The 17,722-nt window shown below is 39.6% G+C and overlaps 1 protein-coding gene across 9 annotated transcripts in view; it reads right to left on the bottom strand.

The window, feature by feature from the left end:
• Lrba (LPS-responsive beige-like anchor) overlaps positions 1-17,722 on the bottom strand; it is a 559,239-nt gene that overhangs the window by 10,538 nt on the left and 530,979 nt on the right. For all 9 annotated transcript variants that reach the window (XM_006502347.4, XM_006502349.4, XM_006502350.4 and 6 more), the window contains one exon: positions 14,608-14,775. In XM_006502347.4, coding sequence (XP_006502410.1) covers positions 14,608-14,775 — 168 coding nt within the window. The remainder of the gene's footprint in view (positions 1-14,607; positions 14,776-17,722) is intronic.

Genomic DNA, 17,722 nt, shown 5'->3' with positions numbered 1-17,722 from the left:
CCTTTAGTTTGTAAAGACAAAGCCTTTGCAAACAGCTAACAAGCAGGATCCTGCCTGGCATTCTACTTGTCTGGTGTGAACTGGTTTCATGGCAGAGTTGAGGACTGATGTTGTATAATCTAAAAGGGGAAAATGTCCCCAGAAAGTAGCTCATTATCAGCAGCTTTGGAAAAGAATCATCTGCCACTGTAACTCAGGCACTCATTGTCCTTAGATCCACTGCTCACTCAGAGGAAAGACCCCTATTAGGTCAGGAAAAATCCATCAGAAACCACTGCACCTGTGGAGGCCAGTGCTGCTGTTAAACCACTGATCTAGCCTCTAAAGCAGGAGTTTTCAGGGAGTGGACCAATGAGCTCCTTCAATATTTGGGCAAAATACGTGCACATGACTGGAATAGGCTTTATTGAAGGCACAGAGATACATGGCCCCCAAAAAAGGCAAGAGAGAAGCCTCCACTCCTAAGAAAGGACTTTTCTATGCCTGCCCTGGGGCCAGCAGTAACTTAAGGTCTGTCATAACACATGACAGGCATGCCATGTGTATTTACACAATGCACAGCTATGTCACCATGGTGTCGCTTAAGGCTTTGGTGACTAGCAGAATCTCTGAGTGAGACTTTAGTCCGTAAGGACTTGTGTGCTACCTTGGGTGTACTCTGGCCCCAGCTGCCAGGCTAGTCTATATCCCTAGACAAGAAAGAGAGACCTCAGCTAATAGACTAATGGGCCAAGAACAAGTTGAACCAGGGACCTGGTTTCACCTAATTTCAAGTTTGAAACATATAGGAGGAACATACCTAACTTATTAGAAATGTCTGCTTGCTATTTGCCAAACTAAGAAGGAATCTGTGATAGACTACGTTTTCACTTTTAAGTCCAAAAATTTTGGTGAAAAAAAACCTTCAAAGAGGCAAATGATACAGACTCATCTAAACTATTTAATTTCATACTAAAAATTATGAGATTTAGAAATAAAAATTCTATGTTTAAAAGTTAATATGCCGGGAGGCAGAGGCAGGTGGATTTCTGAGTTCGAGGCCAGCCTGGTCTGCAAAGTGAGTTCCAGGACAGCCAGGGCTACACAGAGAAACCCTGCTTTGAAAAACCAAAGAAAAAAAAAAGTTAATATGCTAGCTACCCTTCATTCACGGTCCCCTTCATACCCACCTCTTGCCATATTTAAAATTCCACAAAAATAGCATTATAATGTTATTCTTGAAATTACTGTCTGAGTATATCTATTGGCAATGTTTTTTAAAATCAACCATTAAGATCAGGATGATTAAGCCGGGCAGTGGTGGCACATGCCTTTAATCCCAGCACTTAGGAGGCAGAGGCAGGCAGAGTTTTGAGCTCCAGGCCAGCCTGGTCTACAGAGTGAGTTCCAGGACAGCCAGGGCTACACAGAGAAACATACAGAACTATACAGAAAACTATACAGAAAAAAAGATCAGGATGATTTAAGGAATACATTTTCAATGCAATTGTTCCATTTTTGTATCCATAAGTTACAAATGATTTTAATGGTGGTGAGATTTGTGTCTTAGCTTGAATAGTCTTTCTTTGGTGGAAAGTGAAGGTCTGAAGAAAAGTAAATGAAGAATGAGAACAATTTATATATAAACCAAAATAAACAAAGGGCACATGGGTCCCAGAGGAAGCCAGGCCCGTGCTTTGTTTTGTTTTCTGAACTTTGGGGCATTTTCTCAGGAGTTTAGTGGCGGGTCGGGGGAGACTGATCTCAACTATTTTCTGTTTTTAATCGAAGAGATGGGCAGAATAATCTAGAACTGTGAAGTCAGAAGGTAGGAAACTTCAGAAAGGGGGTTAAGTTATAAACGGTCTCCTTCACAAACACAACTTACTAGTTCTGCCTACAAAATGCTAGCTTTCATGAACGCAAAATATACCAAATCACTTTTCATTACACAAATCAGCAGATGCATGTACAAAGCAACTTCAGGATGGAAAGGGGTCTTTTTTTCCTGGGGTCTGATTCTAAATAAAGGACTGTTTAGTGCTGGGCTTTGTTGGCCAAGTGTTTCCTAGTCCAGGAAACAGGTTAGACAGTTCAGGAAACACAAGGGGGTGGTGGGGAGGGCTGAGAAGGGGAGCTCAAGTAACACAACAAATTAGAAGCGCAAGGGCAGAGCCATGCCAGTTGCTTCTCAGGGAGCTGGATTTATGGTAAGAAATGACAACAAAACAAAAGCCCACCTGTGCTCAACTTGCATTATGTATAGAAACAAACACTTAAGGCTGCAGATGCCAAATCTATAACATGTAAGAAGAAAAGTCATTTCCGGCTCATTTGTCTGAAGTACAGATAGAACACTCACACTTTCTTATCAAAAAGTATGTTCAAAATAAAAATCAGTTGGATTTGTATAAATCCCAATAAACAAAGGGCCTTAAATATTAAAATTTCACTATTAGTTGTATAATTCTATAATATAGGATTTAAGCCAAACAGATACACACTGCTTGGCTTTAGCAGACATTCTGGGAATCACTTGGAATGAAATCAAAGGCAGAGGGGATTGTCGGAGGCAGAACACTGGCCTCTATGGAGCTGTGACACCTATCATTCCTCTGTAGTAACATGGGATTCATCATCTCCTGGGTTGTACAGGTGCCAGGTGACATCATCATACAAAGAAGAAAGCAAGACCCCTTGTGCCTCGGCGTGAAAAGGCAAGAGCAAATGGCAGTGGCTAAAGCTCCAGTCAGCTCCAGAGCTGCCCCTCCTGCCCACTTGTCAGCTCACACCAGGATGACTTGGGGGTGGGGGCGCATCAGTACAAATAAGATGATCCTACACGTGCATTCCCTTCAGATCCTGCAGGCACCACCAGCCTCACTTAAAGAGCAGGGAAAGTCTTCTGGAAAGTACCATGTTATCCTTTGGATGAAAACCTCCGACTGTTAATGGATGCTGACAGTCTGTACCTTTGCTCTCTCAGAGAGTAGGAGCTAGGATCTACCAAAGCCCAGACCATAAAGCACAACAGATTCCCTTAAACCCTTTAAAGTCTTACTGCGTGAAAATCGTCATGGCTTTCAGTAACGCTGGGAGAAAAATTTATCTTGTTGGTAGTTTAAGAAGCTACACTTCAAACTTCTTAAAGAAAAATGAAAGGAGAAAAAGGACAGATGTCTAGGACTACTTTGAAAAGCTGGAGCAAGTACTTCAAAGGAAAGGGGTCTTTGTTTGAGAGCAGTTTTATGTCTACTGATGCAGATCCTACCGAAAGCTGAAAGGGAGACTCAGTACATCTTTCGGGATGGCCTTAGGAGAAGATGAACAAGTCAAATGAGATTAAAGACAGCCCAAAGCCTGCCACAGCTTCCAGGCATGCCAGCGTTTACAGACGTGCCTTTCTCAGTATGTAACGGGACACTGGAGGAAGCCTGTGCCCTCTAACAACCCAACTCGGTTTAACAGTGAGGCGCTCCGTAACCTGAGCCAATGTGCAAGGCAGAACAGTTAGCCTGACACTGCTGGGAGAGTGGTATATGTCTGTAGTAGTAAATGTGTTTCTTTCCCCCTTTATAACATAAATATCTTTATCAAATGGAGTCTGAACCTCTTAAAATTTCATATCTAAAAGAGAAAAAGTAATTCCTCTACTATCTTATTCATAAGTAGGAGATGAGAGAGATAATTTCCAAGATTTACCTCCGTTAAGGCACAGGAGATAAATAATCCATGTAGAAATACACTTTTCAGTTATTTTTAAAAAGTGTAATATGTTCCTGCTATCAGCAGCATCACCAACCCAGGCTGTGAAAGTGAAGCCATTTCAGAGTGACTGAGCAGCCCTTTGCAACACGTGTGCCACCTCAGCAGGCACACACCATGCTTCTCTCTAACAGCATCTAGCTGTTAGAGGATGCTGGCTCTGCACCTTCCTGTGCTTAGTCTCAGAAATGCAAAAGCACTTCTTCCCACAAATTGCTTAATGGATGGCTCTGTGATTGTAATCAGCACACCCCGCTGCCCACTCTCTTCTTCCTTCACTCTGGCATTGACTTAGTAGTTGTTACTGTGCACACTGGACAATAAAGACAGGAATTCAATATGGCCTTTTGTTTGAAATGACTTGGTTTACAGTGGTCACTGGAATCCGAGGGTGCAACTCAACACCCCCAGCACCACCACAAAAAAAAAAATCAGAAATTTAAATGATTACCAAATCAAGTTCTATCTTATCATAATCCTGCAAATTGTACTTGAGCACTTGACTTTAAAGGTTAAAACACAACTGAGACGCAAGCACTTAATTACAAGTGCTTTGGGTTAATTAATGACTCTTTGAGTAAACACCAGTGATACAACTTCACACTAGTAAACTCTTGTCTGTCTAAAGAAAACTAAAATAGAACATTGAACTTCATTCTGTTAAAACAAAACAAAACAACACAACATCAGAAGCTACTTTGGATCCATGTACGTTTAAAAACCAGAAAGCATAATGCGATTTTAAGTCTTAAGTATTTAAACACCAAAGAGAGGAAACCTATAGAGGACATGCGGTTACTTCCTGAAGAGAGATACCTGTACTTTATACACAGAGTTTGTTTATTAATTGCTGCTGATTAATACAAAACACTCATGTGCAAACCAAATACTAGGCTTTCTCATGTGGCTTACCACAATGGTAAATCAAGAAAGGAAATGGCTTTTGCTGATAAATGTTTCCTTTTCCCTCTGATAAATGTTTCTTAAACCTTTCCATTAACTTCCGAAGTTTTCAGTGGAAGTTCTACCACCTTTTAATTATGCAAAACTACACTATTTGAGATTTGTTCTAGTCGTTCCACCTTTATCCCCATCTTCCCCTCCTCTGCATCCACCACAGCCTCAGTGAAAATCCATCTGTAGGGTTAAACATGCAGACTATAGTCACCATGCCAGATGCACTAAGGCTGCCACATGCTTCAGAAAATGTTGATGGCTTCTTTTGTAAATACCACTAGAATTACTAACATCAGGCAAGACAAGGTTGGTATGAAAGTCAGTCAAAGCTCGTGGTTCATGTAATTTCCCTCCTCTACTACATGCATGTTTTAACACTGGACTTCCCTTCTAAGACTACACTAGATAGTGAATTTGGGTGAGTAATTCTGTGTTAACACTATTATAGGGATGGGGATGTAGTCAGTGGTAGAGTGTACCCTCAGCATGAACAGGCTCTGGGCTCAGTCCTCAGCATGCAGTCAGCTCACACATACATAAGGGAAGGAAACCAAAACCCCAGCAGGTTCTATCATGACACGCACTGTCATAAGAAATCAGTGTAACAAAATTATCTTTTCATATCTTTTTGTAAATACTGAGTATTTTGTGATAGGATTGTATCAAATTCTGTATTGTTGATAATCCAATTAAATCTAGTAAAAACTGGAATACAGTTTAGTGGCTAAGAAAGAGGCCTCTAGGGCTGGAGCTGGAGCTCAGAGGCAAGGCATAGGCTTAGCATGTGTGAGGGCTGGGCTCCATCCCTTGCACCACAAATGAAAGATTATGGCCCAGAGTATCTAAGTTTGAATCCAGACTACAGCATCTGCCTACTAGGTGATCTCTTGATAAGAGACTCAGGAGCTTTAGGGCCAAAGCAGAAGGAAAAATGATACTTTAATAAGTTCTCCATGTGTTAATCTATAAAGACAAGAGATAATGAGAGCAATTTCCACGCAGGGGTATCATTAGAATTATGTCACTATGCATAGTCCCTGTAAGTCCTGAGCACTTATGAGCGATCACCCAGGAGCAGCAGGGCTGGGTGGGCGGGAGGAGAGGGAGAAAGTGCTTTTTTCAACTTTTGTTATAAAATCTCTTTTCTTTTTTCTTTTCTTTTTCTTTTTTTGGTTTTTCGAGACAGGGTTTCTCTGTATAGCCCTGGCTGTCCTGGAACTCACTTTGTAGACCAGGCTGGCCTCGAACTCAGAAATCCGCCTGCCTCTGCCTCCGGAGTGCTGGGATTAAAGGCGTGTGCCACCATGCCGGCATAAAATCTCTTTTCAATAAAAGGTATTTCTTATTTTGGGCTGCATAAATGCCAATTAGAGATAGTTCTTGTTAGTTTTCTTTCTAATCAAGGAGTAATATACCTTAGTTTCTCAAAACTATACTCTGATTTCTCACATTCTTCCTTGTCTCAGATTTCATAGATTTTCCCAACAATCCACACATCTGTGAAGAGCAGGAAATGAAGATATATTTCCACAATCAGGTGTGGAAAATTTAAATCTCTCTAATTTTAAATCTCTCTAATTATCTCTCATTATCCGCTATGACATGCTCATTATAAATGTGCAGGTAAGTTAGTGAGCTGTGGAGATGATGAAAGCTGGCTTCCAGTCCCACGAATTTGAAATGAGCACTGCTGGCCTTTGCTGGCTAAGGTTCCAGCTTTTGGATGCATTCATATACATGAGCACATACATGCACATACATTTGTCAAAACTTATCAGGCATGATGTAGATAGTTCAGTGATCTATCAGCAGTACAGAGAACATACGCCCCCATAATTCATATCACACATATGCAGTATCTTTGGTAGAAATTGCACAGCCCTTCAGTTTGTTCACAGCCCAGACTACTTGACTACTGTGCTGTTTTTCTCCTACTTTTGAGGCTGCATTTGTTGATTCTCCATAGTGTGGCTGCTTGGTCTAAGGCTCTAGTTCCTCTATAGCTCCTGCACCTCAATACAGGCATCTGGTAATGTAGACATACAATATTTACCTACACAGAAAATGTAGGAGGTGAAATGGTGTCCACATTTGTTGATATCCAACACTGAATTTTATGAATATAAGTTAAAATTTTTAATCATTTTATTCTGATTTTCCAAATCATTTAAAATTCTCATTGTTAGTTTTTTGTTTGTTTGTTTGTTTATTTAGATTTTTTGAGATAGAGTTTATTAGTGTAACAAAGACCTAGCTGTCCTAGACTCTATTTGTAGACCAGGCTGGCCTTGAATTGACAGAGATCTGCCTGGTTTGGCCTCCCAAGTGCTGGGATTAAAGGCATATACTACCATGCGCAGCCTTTTTTGTTTATTTTTTAGATTGTAAGTTAATTAAAACATTTCTTCCTCTCCTTTTCTCCCATAAGCCCTCTTCTCACTCTCCTTCAAATTCATGGCCTCTTTTTCATTAATTCTCTCTCTCTTGCTCTCTCTCTCTCTCTCTATATATATATATACACACACATACATATATATATGTGTATATGTATATATACATATATGTATAAATATATATTATTATGCATATAAATAGAAATAATAAAGAAGTTTATACATATTCACTATATAAATGTATACATAAATAGATACATGTTTATATTCCTAAATGTAGCATGCTGAGTCCATACAGTGTTACTTGTATGCATGTTTTCAGGGCTGACCTTTTGGCTCTGGACAACAATTGATGTGTGCTTCCCTGGGAAGGACCACCTCCTGCTCCCAGCTTCCCTCAGGTGCCTGGAGTTCTTGGTGTAGGGTTAAGGGCTCATGGGCTTTTCCCTGTCCAGTTTGGCATGGTCATTGGTGTCATCCTGGTTTGGCTCACATTTGGGTGGCCATATTGATGAGACTTTACGGGAGTAGCTGCTGACGTTACCAGGAGACACAGTCGCACAGCAAAGTCCGTGCTCCTCCAGCTCTCAGGTCTCTCCCACCTCTCTTCTGCAATGTTCCCTGAGCCTTAGGTATGGGATTGGGGCTGAGCTCCACCACTCTCCATTTTGATTAGTTATAGTTTTTGTGGTGATCTCTGTCTCCTCAGACAGTGTCTTTCTAGGTAGACTGGCTGGCCTAGAACTCACAGAGACCCACCTGACTCTCTGCCTGGGATTAAAGGTATGCACCAATACCTGGCCCTGAACTTCTTTTTTACTGTATCTACCTTCTTTGGTAAATACATGTACTTAGGCAGGCACTTTAAAAGCCATGCAGGGCTCTCACACCTTTAGCTATTAAAAACATCTTGGTTTGTGCTTATGTAGCAGTGATGCAGGCCTTTAATCCAGCATTTCAGAGGCAGAGGCAGTGGATCTCTTCTGAGTTTGAGGGCAGCCTGGTCTACATAGTGAGTTCCAGGATAGCCTGAACTATATAGTAAGACCTGTTTTGAGAAAAAAAAACTTGTTCTAAACCACCCCAAGGAAATAAAATCATCTTCTTACTTCAGTTACAGAAAACTGGAACTTATAAAGATGAACACAAGCATGCTCAGTAGTTACAGAGTTGAGCTATAAGAGGAACCGAGTTCCAGGCACTATCTTTTTCACTTCCAGATGCTGGAGAGATGGCTCAGTGGTTTAGAACATCTGTTGCACTTGAGGGGACCTCAGTCTGAGTCCTAGCACCCACATGGCGGTTCAAAACCATCTGTAATTCCAGTATCCAGTGACCTCTGCTGGCTTCTGTGGGCACATGCAGGCCAAACACTCATACATATAAAGTACAAAAACAAACTCTTCTAATCATACATTTGAAATCTGACCAAGCCTATTAGAATTGAAAAAAAAAAAAACCTTACTTCAGAAACTAGTGAGTATGTGATATCCAATGATATGGCTAACTAGGTAATGGCAACTAAAAAAATAAAAACAAAAAAGCAAATGAAGAAAGAAGACACAGCCACAAGCTAGGTATGGTGGCTCACACCTGTACTTGGGGGAGGATCAGGGTATCTCAGCCCAGCCCAGACTACGGGAGATCCTACAGCAAAAACCAAAACATCCAGACAAGAACAAACAGAAAAATCCATCAAATCTAAAATTTGTTAATTAGTTCTTTAAATTAGCTCTATAAAGTAATGGTTCTAGCATGTGAAAATTAAGGTAACTAGAAAAAGTGGGGTTTTTAAAAGAAACAAACACACAAATAATTTCATATGAAAGGGCTTCTCATAAAGCTTCAGGAATATCTACTGCATAACACGAGGTACATACATGTGTTTGGTCTCATGCAATCTTTCTAGTAAAATGAGCCTTTCTGGAAGGTGGTAGAAAATAGTTTAATGTTGGCCCAGAGGTCTCAACTAAATGCATATTTAGTAATGCTACAGCCATGCTCATGGGGTGAGGGAATAGTGCACTATATAATATTCTAGCAGCACCAAAGCCTACTTTTCTATGTGAGAAAGGGGGGCAGGGCACCAGTGACAGTTTCAGGGTAATATTCGACCTCTCAGTGTTCTGAGAGCCTATATACTGACAGTCACTCAGCAGTGTGTACTCTCATATTAATTTCAGCCATTATTTGAAATTAAAATGTCTCTCTTGAGCATGAAATGTTTGCAGCTTTCTTTGGGATTGTCCCTAATGTCTACATATGAAGAGACTCAGTTTTCGTTTGGGGGCGTAAATCAGCTTCTTTGTCCTCATATTTAAGTGGCTGCAGCCCTTGGGTGAATGGTATAGTGATTTTTCTCTGCAACCAAACAAGGTAAATAAATGTGATATATTGGCACATCACCCCACTGCTCTGCATATGGTACACATTAAAGTTGTATTCGTTTGCCATATGAATATAATTCCTTTTACCACATCTACTATTAGCTACAAGAAGTAAATACAGAGTTGTTTTGTTGGAATTTGAGGGCCTGCATTACATCACAGAGCACTAAACATCCTGGACCTTCTGGAGAATTTCATAGGCGTATTTTTAATGTCACCTGAACCTGAACACTGCCAGCATACTGCTTCAAACCCATACTTTGAATTTTACAAGAAAATGAAGATATTAGGTAGTGCAGTGGGCCAGGAAGGAACTGGGTTTGGTCTGAATGAGGCATATGTAAGAACTGGTGTCCTCCACAAAGAATCAGACCCATCCCCGTCTCTTAAAGAAAAGGCCATGTGCCTCAAGCTCCGCCATCACATACAGACCGAGTAAGCGTGAGAGACGGAGTGTAGGTGTGACAGAGGCCATGTCTGCCCACTGTGCCTTCCTGAAGACCTATGATCATTAGGATGCGACTTTATCTCAGGACACACTGGGGTGCTTTGGGTTTTTTTTTGGGGGGGGGGGGACATATTCTGTGCTTGGCTTAAAACACTTATTATAAAGTCCCAAATACAAATACAGGTTAGGGTAGGAACAGAAGAACAAAATTATTTCTTGTTTAAAAAATACGAGGTTTAACACATTTTACATATGCCAACAGTTGAGACCCCTGAATAATCTACCACAGGCAATTAGAGGCAAAATACACCAATGTTTCCAGGCCTTGCCTTTCCCAGTAGAGAGCTTTATGTCCCCAAATGTGTCCAGCAGATGGTGCTCTAGGCTACCTGCTTACAGAGAGTCTTACTGCACTACAGTTGCCTATGTTTTGCCAAGACAAAGAATAAGAATTTATCAGTAGCTTTAGTAAAACATGTTAGCCTTTATGACAAAAAGGACATGATTCCTAAATACATGCATAAAATATACATATGCATAAGCACAAGTGCCTGGCACCTGGCAAATAACTCACACCTGGGCGTGTTCCTAGGCCACTTCTCTTACAGACGTGATGAGTAGTCTGTGTGCCAGTGGTATTTATAGTTATAGGGCAGGATCATTCTAAATTCATTAAAAAAAATTTAGAATGCCTTAACGTTAGAATTCATTTTTAATTATAGCAGGAATGTCTCATTAGGGTGATACTGGTAAAATTAACAACTATAGGATTTACGGTAATGACTAAAGTGATTGATGAGAGTGTAACAGAATGAAGTTTTAGACAGAGGAAACGCAGGGCAGCTCCAGCATACAGTACTTTAAAAGCAGCTCTGCAGTCTGTTAGTGCTAGCCTTACGGCTAATAAAATCTTCTTTCTAATTAACGGTGCTGAAATATTCTTAAAGAACAGAATCTTGTTGTTATATAACCCATACCAGCCCCCCATAGACGCCATTCCCATAAGGAGAAAGCTGACATAGATTAGCATGTCTGATTGCAAAGAGGAAAAAAAAAAATGCCACCTTTCCATCAAATCAAAACCAGAATGCAAGAATGTTAAAGTACTTTACTGAAATAGTACACACACAAATCTATGCAGCACCCTCACATTCGGCAACCATTTGTTCCAAAAGCTAATAGACTGAGGCTGTAAAGAAAAATTACTTTGAAACCTAAAAGTGTGGCATACATGGTTAGTTTCTAAATCCCAGTTTATGATTTATGAGTGTAATATAAATTAGTGAATAAATAATAACTGTTGTATGTTTTCATCTTGTTTGTATAAGGACAATCATGCCAAAGTTGGAAGTGTTTAATTTAAATACCAATTTAGTGAACCAAAGGAGCATACTTTCTGAGAATTTGGAGGAGGTGGTCTGGTCCGGCCTGCATTGTTCTGAAGGGAAAACCTTTCACTGGAGGAATCTTGGCCTAAGAGAGCGGACTGGGGTGAGCTCACAAGGTGCGGAGCTTTCTGCAGAAAACACCTTTCGTTGAAATGGTCCTGGTTAATGTTACAAAAACCATCCACAACCAAGTGGAAGACTATTTTCAGCCTTCTTATTGGAAAGCTGCATTCCACAGCAGATAACCATCGCAAGACAATAGAGCCAAAGGTGAAAAACGGCCTGTCTGCCTGCGGAGAGCAAGCCTTTGGCTGCATGATCTAGACAGGTTTCATAAAACATCCAAGTCATTTTTAAAGCTCCAAATTATACTATTTATAGGTTTTATCCAAGTTGAGTTACCCTGATTTTTATCCAACTAATACACATATTAACATTGTATAACATTAGGTTAAAATAGTTACACAGCTACCAACTCTCTATATAGCAACAATTATTAGATTTGAAGAAAATGGTATTTGGCTCTTGCTTATGATCCTTGCAAGTAAAATCACTAACTCTTCTTGTAATTTTAGAATTTAAAATAAAATTAAATTGCTGAACCTAGGAACTATAAAATGCAGAAAAAAGCAATAGGATGCTCTCCACCTCTTTTTTTGTTTCCTTTCATGTAATAAAAATATTGAGGTTAAAGTACTCCTGTGTATTTACCAGCCATCCTACAAGTGTGTGCATGCCAGCATGTGGCCGTTCTCAGGGGTCTTCCTGTCGCTTTGAGACATAGCGGAGGCAGGAGTCTGGACGCTCGCTCATCTGAGGCATCGGCTTCAGCCTTCAGTGGCTGCTCACAGCTTTCGCTGTGCCAGAGGATCAGAGAACTGAACCAGTTGAGACTGTCTGCTATTTGTTTTTAAAAGCTTAGATTGGCTTTTTAATCTTTTTCCCTAATGTGTATAAATTCTCAGAGTAAGAAAAAGTACCTGTTTGTCTTTCTTACAGACTCGTTCTTCAAAGGTAAAGTGAAATTGAATTGGAGCATCAGATATTATAAAAGGGCCAGAAAAGATGAGGTAATATAAGTTATTCAAAATACATTACAGTTTTCTGAAAATTGTATTAGATGTTCTGTGTTTCTGTTTTTTTCTCTTCTTCATTGTGTACATTTCTAGGTGTTACTGCCCACCATGTTTCAGACGAGAGAATGGTGGACATTGCATGCAACATTTTAATATGTAGCCAAGATGGAGTCTGTGAAGTGATTTATGTCTGCTGAACACCTTGTGCCTCTGATAACAGTTCCTACCATTGCTTTATTTTACAGACAAGAGAGAGGGAGAGAGAGAGAGAGAGGGAGAGAGAGAGAGAAGAGAGAGAGAGAGAAAGGGGGGGGGGAGGCACAGCAGAGCCAGGAACTTAGATTTCTCTTACAGTGAATCTCAGTGTTTGATCACTCCTTCTTGATTCACTATTTAAATGACATACATACAAAAACCATCTCTAGGGCAATTTGTAAGGTACTTAAATAAACAACATATTTAAATACATGCATATATCATTTAATGTGTAAGTAGATATAAAATACTCTGAAAATCTAAAGTTTTCTAATTTTAAAACATAATTAAATCTCTGAAATGCTATACAGTTCCATGCAGGAATAGCCAGTAGGGCTTTAGCTGTTTCTCAGAATACACAAGGCTGGAAACTGCGTATCATAGAGAAGGTAATCACGATGAGTGAAAAACAAAGACTCACATATCTGTCTTCGTGGGTACAAACTGCTATACATGCACAAAACGTTGTAAGGCAAGAAAAAGGCTTTCCTAAATTCTTTGAGAGACAAATAACAAACTGGTAGATTTATGTATTACCAAATTTAGGTTTGCCTGATATAATTACTCTTATATTTAGAAAAACAGGAAAAGAGAAACTGAAAGTAGTCACTCAATCTAGGAGGCCAGGACGGGAGAGGCATCAGAGGCCACCACAGCAATCAAAGGGTCATAGTATATATTTAGAAAATCCAAGCCCCCGAGTGTTCTATCCTTTTACGTTAATTGTAATTATATATAAAGCAGAGTTGTCTGTGTAAGTCAGAGATGTGCACAAAGCACACTTCCCCAAAGTACAAACACACACTACAGCTCACTCTGACCGCTGAGACTGGATTGCCCACAGTATCAGAACTTTAACTTTTTTCTATTCTATTCACATATAAGATTATCTTTGATTAAAGTCAGAAATAGGTCCATTAGATATTAACTGAATACAATGTTTGTGATCTAATGCAAAAATCTCTCAAGTGCATAAAAAGAAAAAAAATAGCTTTAAAAAAACTTTGCATTTTACGAAATAAATATTAGCATTTTTTGAACAAAGTGTTCACTGTCACACAAGTACTACCCATTTTTTTCACAACCCAGAGAAGTCAATCGAAAATGTGACAAGGTGAAATACATTTACACCCAGACAAGGTGCAGTATTCAGGTAATAACATGAGCTTTCCTTAGCCAAATACACTGCAAGCAGCTCTCAATTAAAACACGGTAAATATTTAAGAACAGTCACAGAGTCTACCTTATGAGATAGAAATCTATAGCTATTCTTACAGGAACTCTTCTCTGTTGTCATAATCATTTTAATTAAATTCTCATTTTTCAGGTGGTCCCTTTAATTGTTTTTCCTACTTCTTAATGTGTTTTTTAAAGCCATCTCTTGACTGCAGCTGTGTGCGGTTGATTTTAATGGTGGCTGTTTCCTTTTTTGCCTTCTGTGAATTACAATTTTAAATGGTTACACATTTTTTTGTTGTTGTTTTACTGCCTTCAGCAGTTTCTGAAGGAATTTAATGCTGTTGGTGAACATTTCCATTTCCCATCTGAAAAGCCAGGAGCCGATTTGAATCTTCCATATTGGCCTTTTATGACCTGTTTTATCTTTTAATATGTAAATGAAAGTATTATAAAGTTGTAGATTTCCGGAATTATAACTTTTAATTTTCTTTTTTAAAACATGAATTCAATCAACAAGAAAATATGTAATTTCTCTTTTATGTTACAGGTTATATTGTTCATGAGAACACCTCTACTTTAGCTGGTGACACTAGTGCAGCCAAGCATGGGTATAACATGAAAACAAGGGGTTCACATATGAACATGAATTATCAGTGAATTTAGAAATCAGCTACTTGGGTGATTCAGTTTCATTCTCACCATGATGGAAGAGCTTCTACCCAAGGTGCTAGTCTTCTATATGATGTAGAAAGCTCACTTTAAAAACAAGCTTGTACTTACCGCCAGGGTTATCTCCAATCCCGCTGCTCTTCCCATTCCAGTACCACAGAAGAAGAGTTGCGTCACGTGACCCCGAGAGGATGTAACAATTTCCCCCTATGTACGACTCAGAGCGAGCTAGGCAAGTGACAACATCCCAATGGCCAAACACCACTTGGATCAATTTTCCTGAAATATAAAACAATTTTTCTTTAAGGCACAATTAAAAGACAAGGCAAACTTCTATCAAATACATAACCCGCAAGACAATGCTGCCGTGACAATTCAGATCTTAGAACGTTCTGACCTGGCAGGGTTTTTTTGTTTGTTTTTAAATGCTACTTATAATAGTGAGAAAAATCAATTGAATAGTGATAAGATTTTAGAAAGGCATATGTTAAAACTATTTCAACAAATACTTGGGTATGAGGACACCATATCCTTATGAACAGCTACTATAAATTACTAAAGAATAATATTTTCTGGTTAAAGCAGCCCAGGAGAACACTTACACTGGAGCCATTTAACACTTTCTTGAGTTACTCTGTGACACAAACCCAAAGCCTGCTGACTTCCAGGGCTTGGCTCACTCGCAGTCTCGCCTGAGTTCATGATATATATGGAAGCTCTTTTGTTCTTAGGTCACCTTGAAGAGAGTTTCTACTTTTCCAAACCAGGACTCCATGGACTAACTTTTGATCAAAGTAACAGTTTATCATGGTTGCAATTCAAACCCTGCCACTCTTTCTTTGCTCTCATTCTCTGAATGATGAAACTTCCTTTGAGGTGATGATGAAATCAAGATTATAGTGGTTTAATGGGAGGACTGAGAACAGTGCATAAGAACCTAGGCAGTGTACACACAGACAGACAGGGCTTCAAACCCAGGAAGAGTGCACTTCACATAACAGTGTTAGAAACAAAAAACAAGTCCTTGGTGTGGCGATTCTGCCTGACTAACACTGTGATGTCATTTATAGACTCATCTAAAGAATTAGGTATTGCAGCCCCTCTATGTCACTCTAGTTAAATAGTTAACATTTTCCATTGAAAAGTCTAGAGTCTACAAATTACGGAACGCCTGCCCTCAATATTCAGCATGGCTTTAAAAGGAAGTGAGTCAGTAGGACAAAATTACAACTAAGATGTTAAGGAAACTGAAAAAATCATTTCAACCTGGAACATGCAAAACAATATCCAAAAGTCTAAGTTCTCAATTAAAGACTGGTATCTAAAGATACTATGTAGCTTTTCCCCTTTTCTCTCTCCCTCCCTCCCTCCCTCTCTCCCTCCCTCCCTCCCTTTGTCCCTCTCTCCTCCCCTTTCTCCCTCCCTCCCTTCTTCTTTTTTTTTTTTTTTTTTTTTTAATGTTTTTTTGTTTTTGTTTTCTGAGACAGGGTTTCTCTGTGTAGTCCTGGCTGTCCTGGAACTTGATCTATAGACCAGACTGGCCTTGAACTCAGTGCTGATATGCCATAACCACCCAGCTATTTTTCAAGGAAATAAACAAAAAAAAATTATTAAATTTAATTAAAGGAAGTATTCACTTAAAATTTTAAATTATTTATTACAATAAACTTAAGACTTATAAATGTTTCAGTTTTAGAGATGAAATAGCGTAACATCTTGTCCACCTCAGGTAGATGTCAAATGCATGTTTTCACTCGGGAGAAGCAGCTTGCAGAACCCATCACAACAACCTTAAAAATCGGACTTATTTCAACTGCAAATTACAGTTAATACGGTAAATTTTCTTGCTGCAATTAAAGCAGATCAAAGATTCAGTTAAGGCAGGTATTTGGACTGTTAAATGTGCCACAAGCTTTTTAAATGTCTTCACCCTTCTAAATTGGCACTAGAACATTTCATTTACAGAGTCAGATTATATTAGTAAGGCATATGCTAGAAAGAATTCAGTATTTTAAAATAAAGAAGTCAAAAGACCAAATCAAATATGAAATGTGTAGCAATTTTTAGTTCATTTTCAAGAAAAGATGTTTAGTAATAAATGGTCACATCATATCTTTTGCAAGGCAGAATGCAAAAGATGGGCAGCTGGCGGCATTCTCGCTGGTAATTAGAGATCATCGTGTTTTAGCTGCAGAAGGAAGCCAGGTAGGTCATATCAACATTCCGTTATTCAGGAGCAGGCTTATGTCTGTTTTGGAGTCCAGCAACTCTGTGGGGCTGTATGAGTACTATCAGCTAGGAAAATGAGGTCCACGGTACCCAGGAGGCTCAGGTCAGGAGCCCTGCTGCACTGGGAGCCTCACAAAGGGAGAGCAACTGTGTGTTCGGTAGCTGACTTAATTTCCACCAGGGCCAGGGACCAGGTAAAAAGACTTGGCTGCGAAACTGGGGTGCCTTCACAGAATCTTTGAAGATTCCCATATCCTTTCTCCCTAAGCAACTGCTCTCTCTCTTTCTCCAGCACTGTTGTGAGGAAAACTGATACTCAGTTGCTGTGGTTTCCTTTTCTTCTGAAATTTCCTGTTTTACTTTTTGCCCTGAAGCACTCAGAATTCTGAAGCTTCAACAGTATCTTCCTAGCATGCACTTGGGTGGTGCCAAGCATTAGCTCTTTTAGAAGTATACAGTACTGAGGATACATGGTTTCCACCCTCAGGGCCTTTATTGTCTGATGGGGAAGACAAACACTGAAATAAAGTGAACAGACACACAAGGGTATCAACTACTCTACGAAAAGAACAGTCTAAATGCAGTGAGTGGAGGGAAGGAGACATAAATGTTACACCAAAGGAGTTCTCGGATTTTAATCCGGCTTAGGTTTGTTCTCTACAGTGTGCAGTGCAGGCCCACTCTGGGAAACGATGCATCTATGCATCCGTGGCTTGGCTTTCCCCTCGCGGGCAGCCTAACTCTGCAGTCCCTGCTGCTCTGATATGGAGGCTTGTTACTCCCAAATAAATCACAGTATAAAGACCTGCTGCTCTTTTGGTAAATTATTTTCTGGTAATCTCATAAGTGTTCCTCGGCCTTTGTTTTCTGTTTCCTTTATTACCAGCCCACCTCTCCATGCACTAATATCAAATATTACCCCAGACACTAGAATGTTCAAATTTTCTAGTTAATGTTTTATTTGACAGCTAAGCTACAAATAAAAAAATTCCAGCGT

This window comes from Mus musculus, chromosome 3 (genome assembly GCF_000001635.26).
Source record: "Mus musculus strain C57BL/6J chromosome 3, GRCm38.p6 C57BL/6J".
NCBI classification, from domain to species: domain Eukaryota; kingdom Metazoa; phylum Chordata; class Mammalia; order Rodentia; family Muridae; genus Mus; species Mus musculus.
The sequence above is the reverse complement of the archived record's forward strand: the minus strand, read 5'-3'. Positions and strand labels throughout refer to the sequence as shown.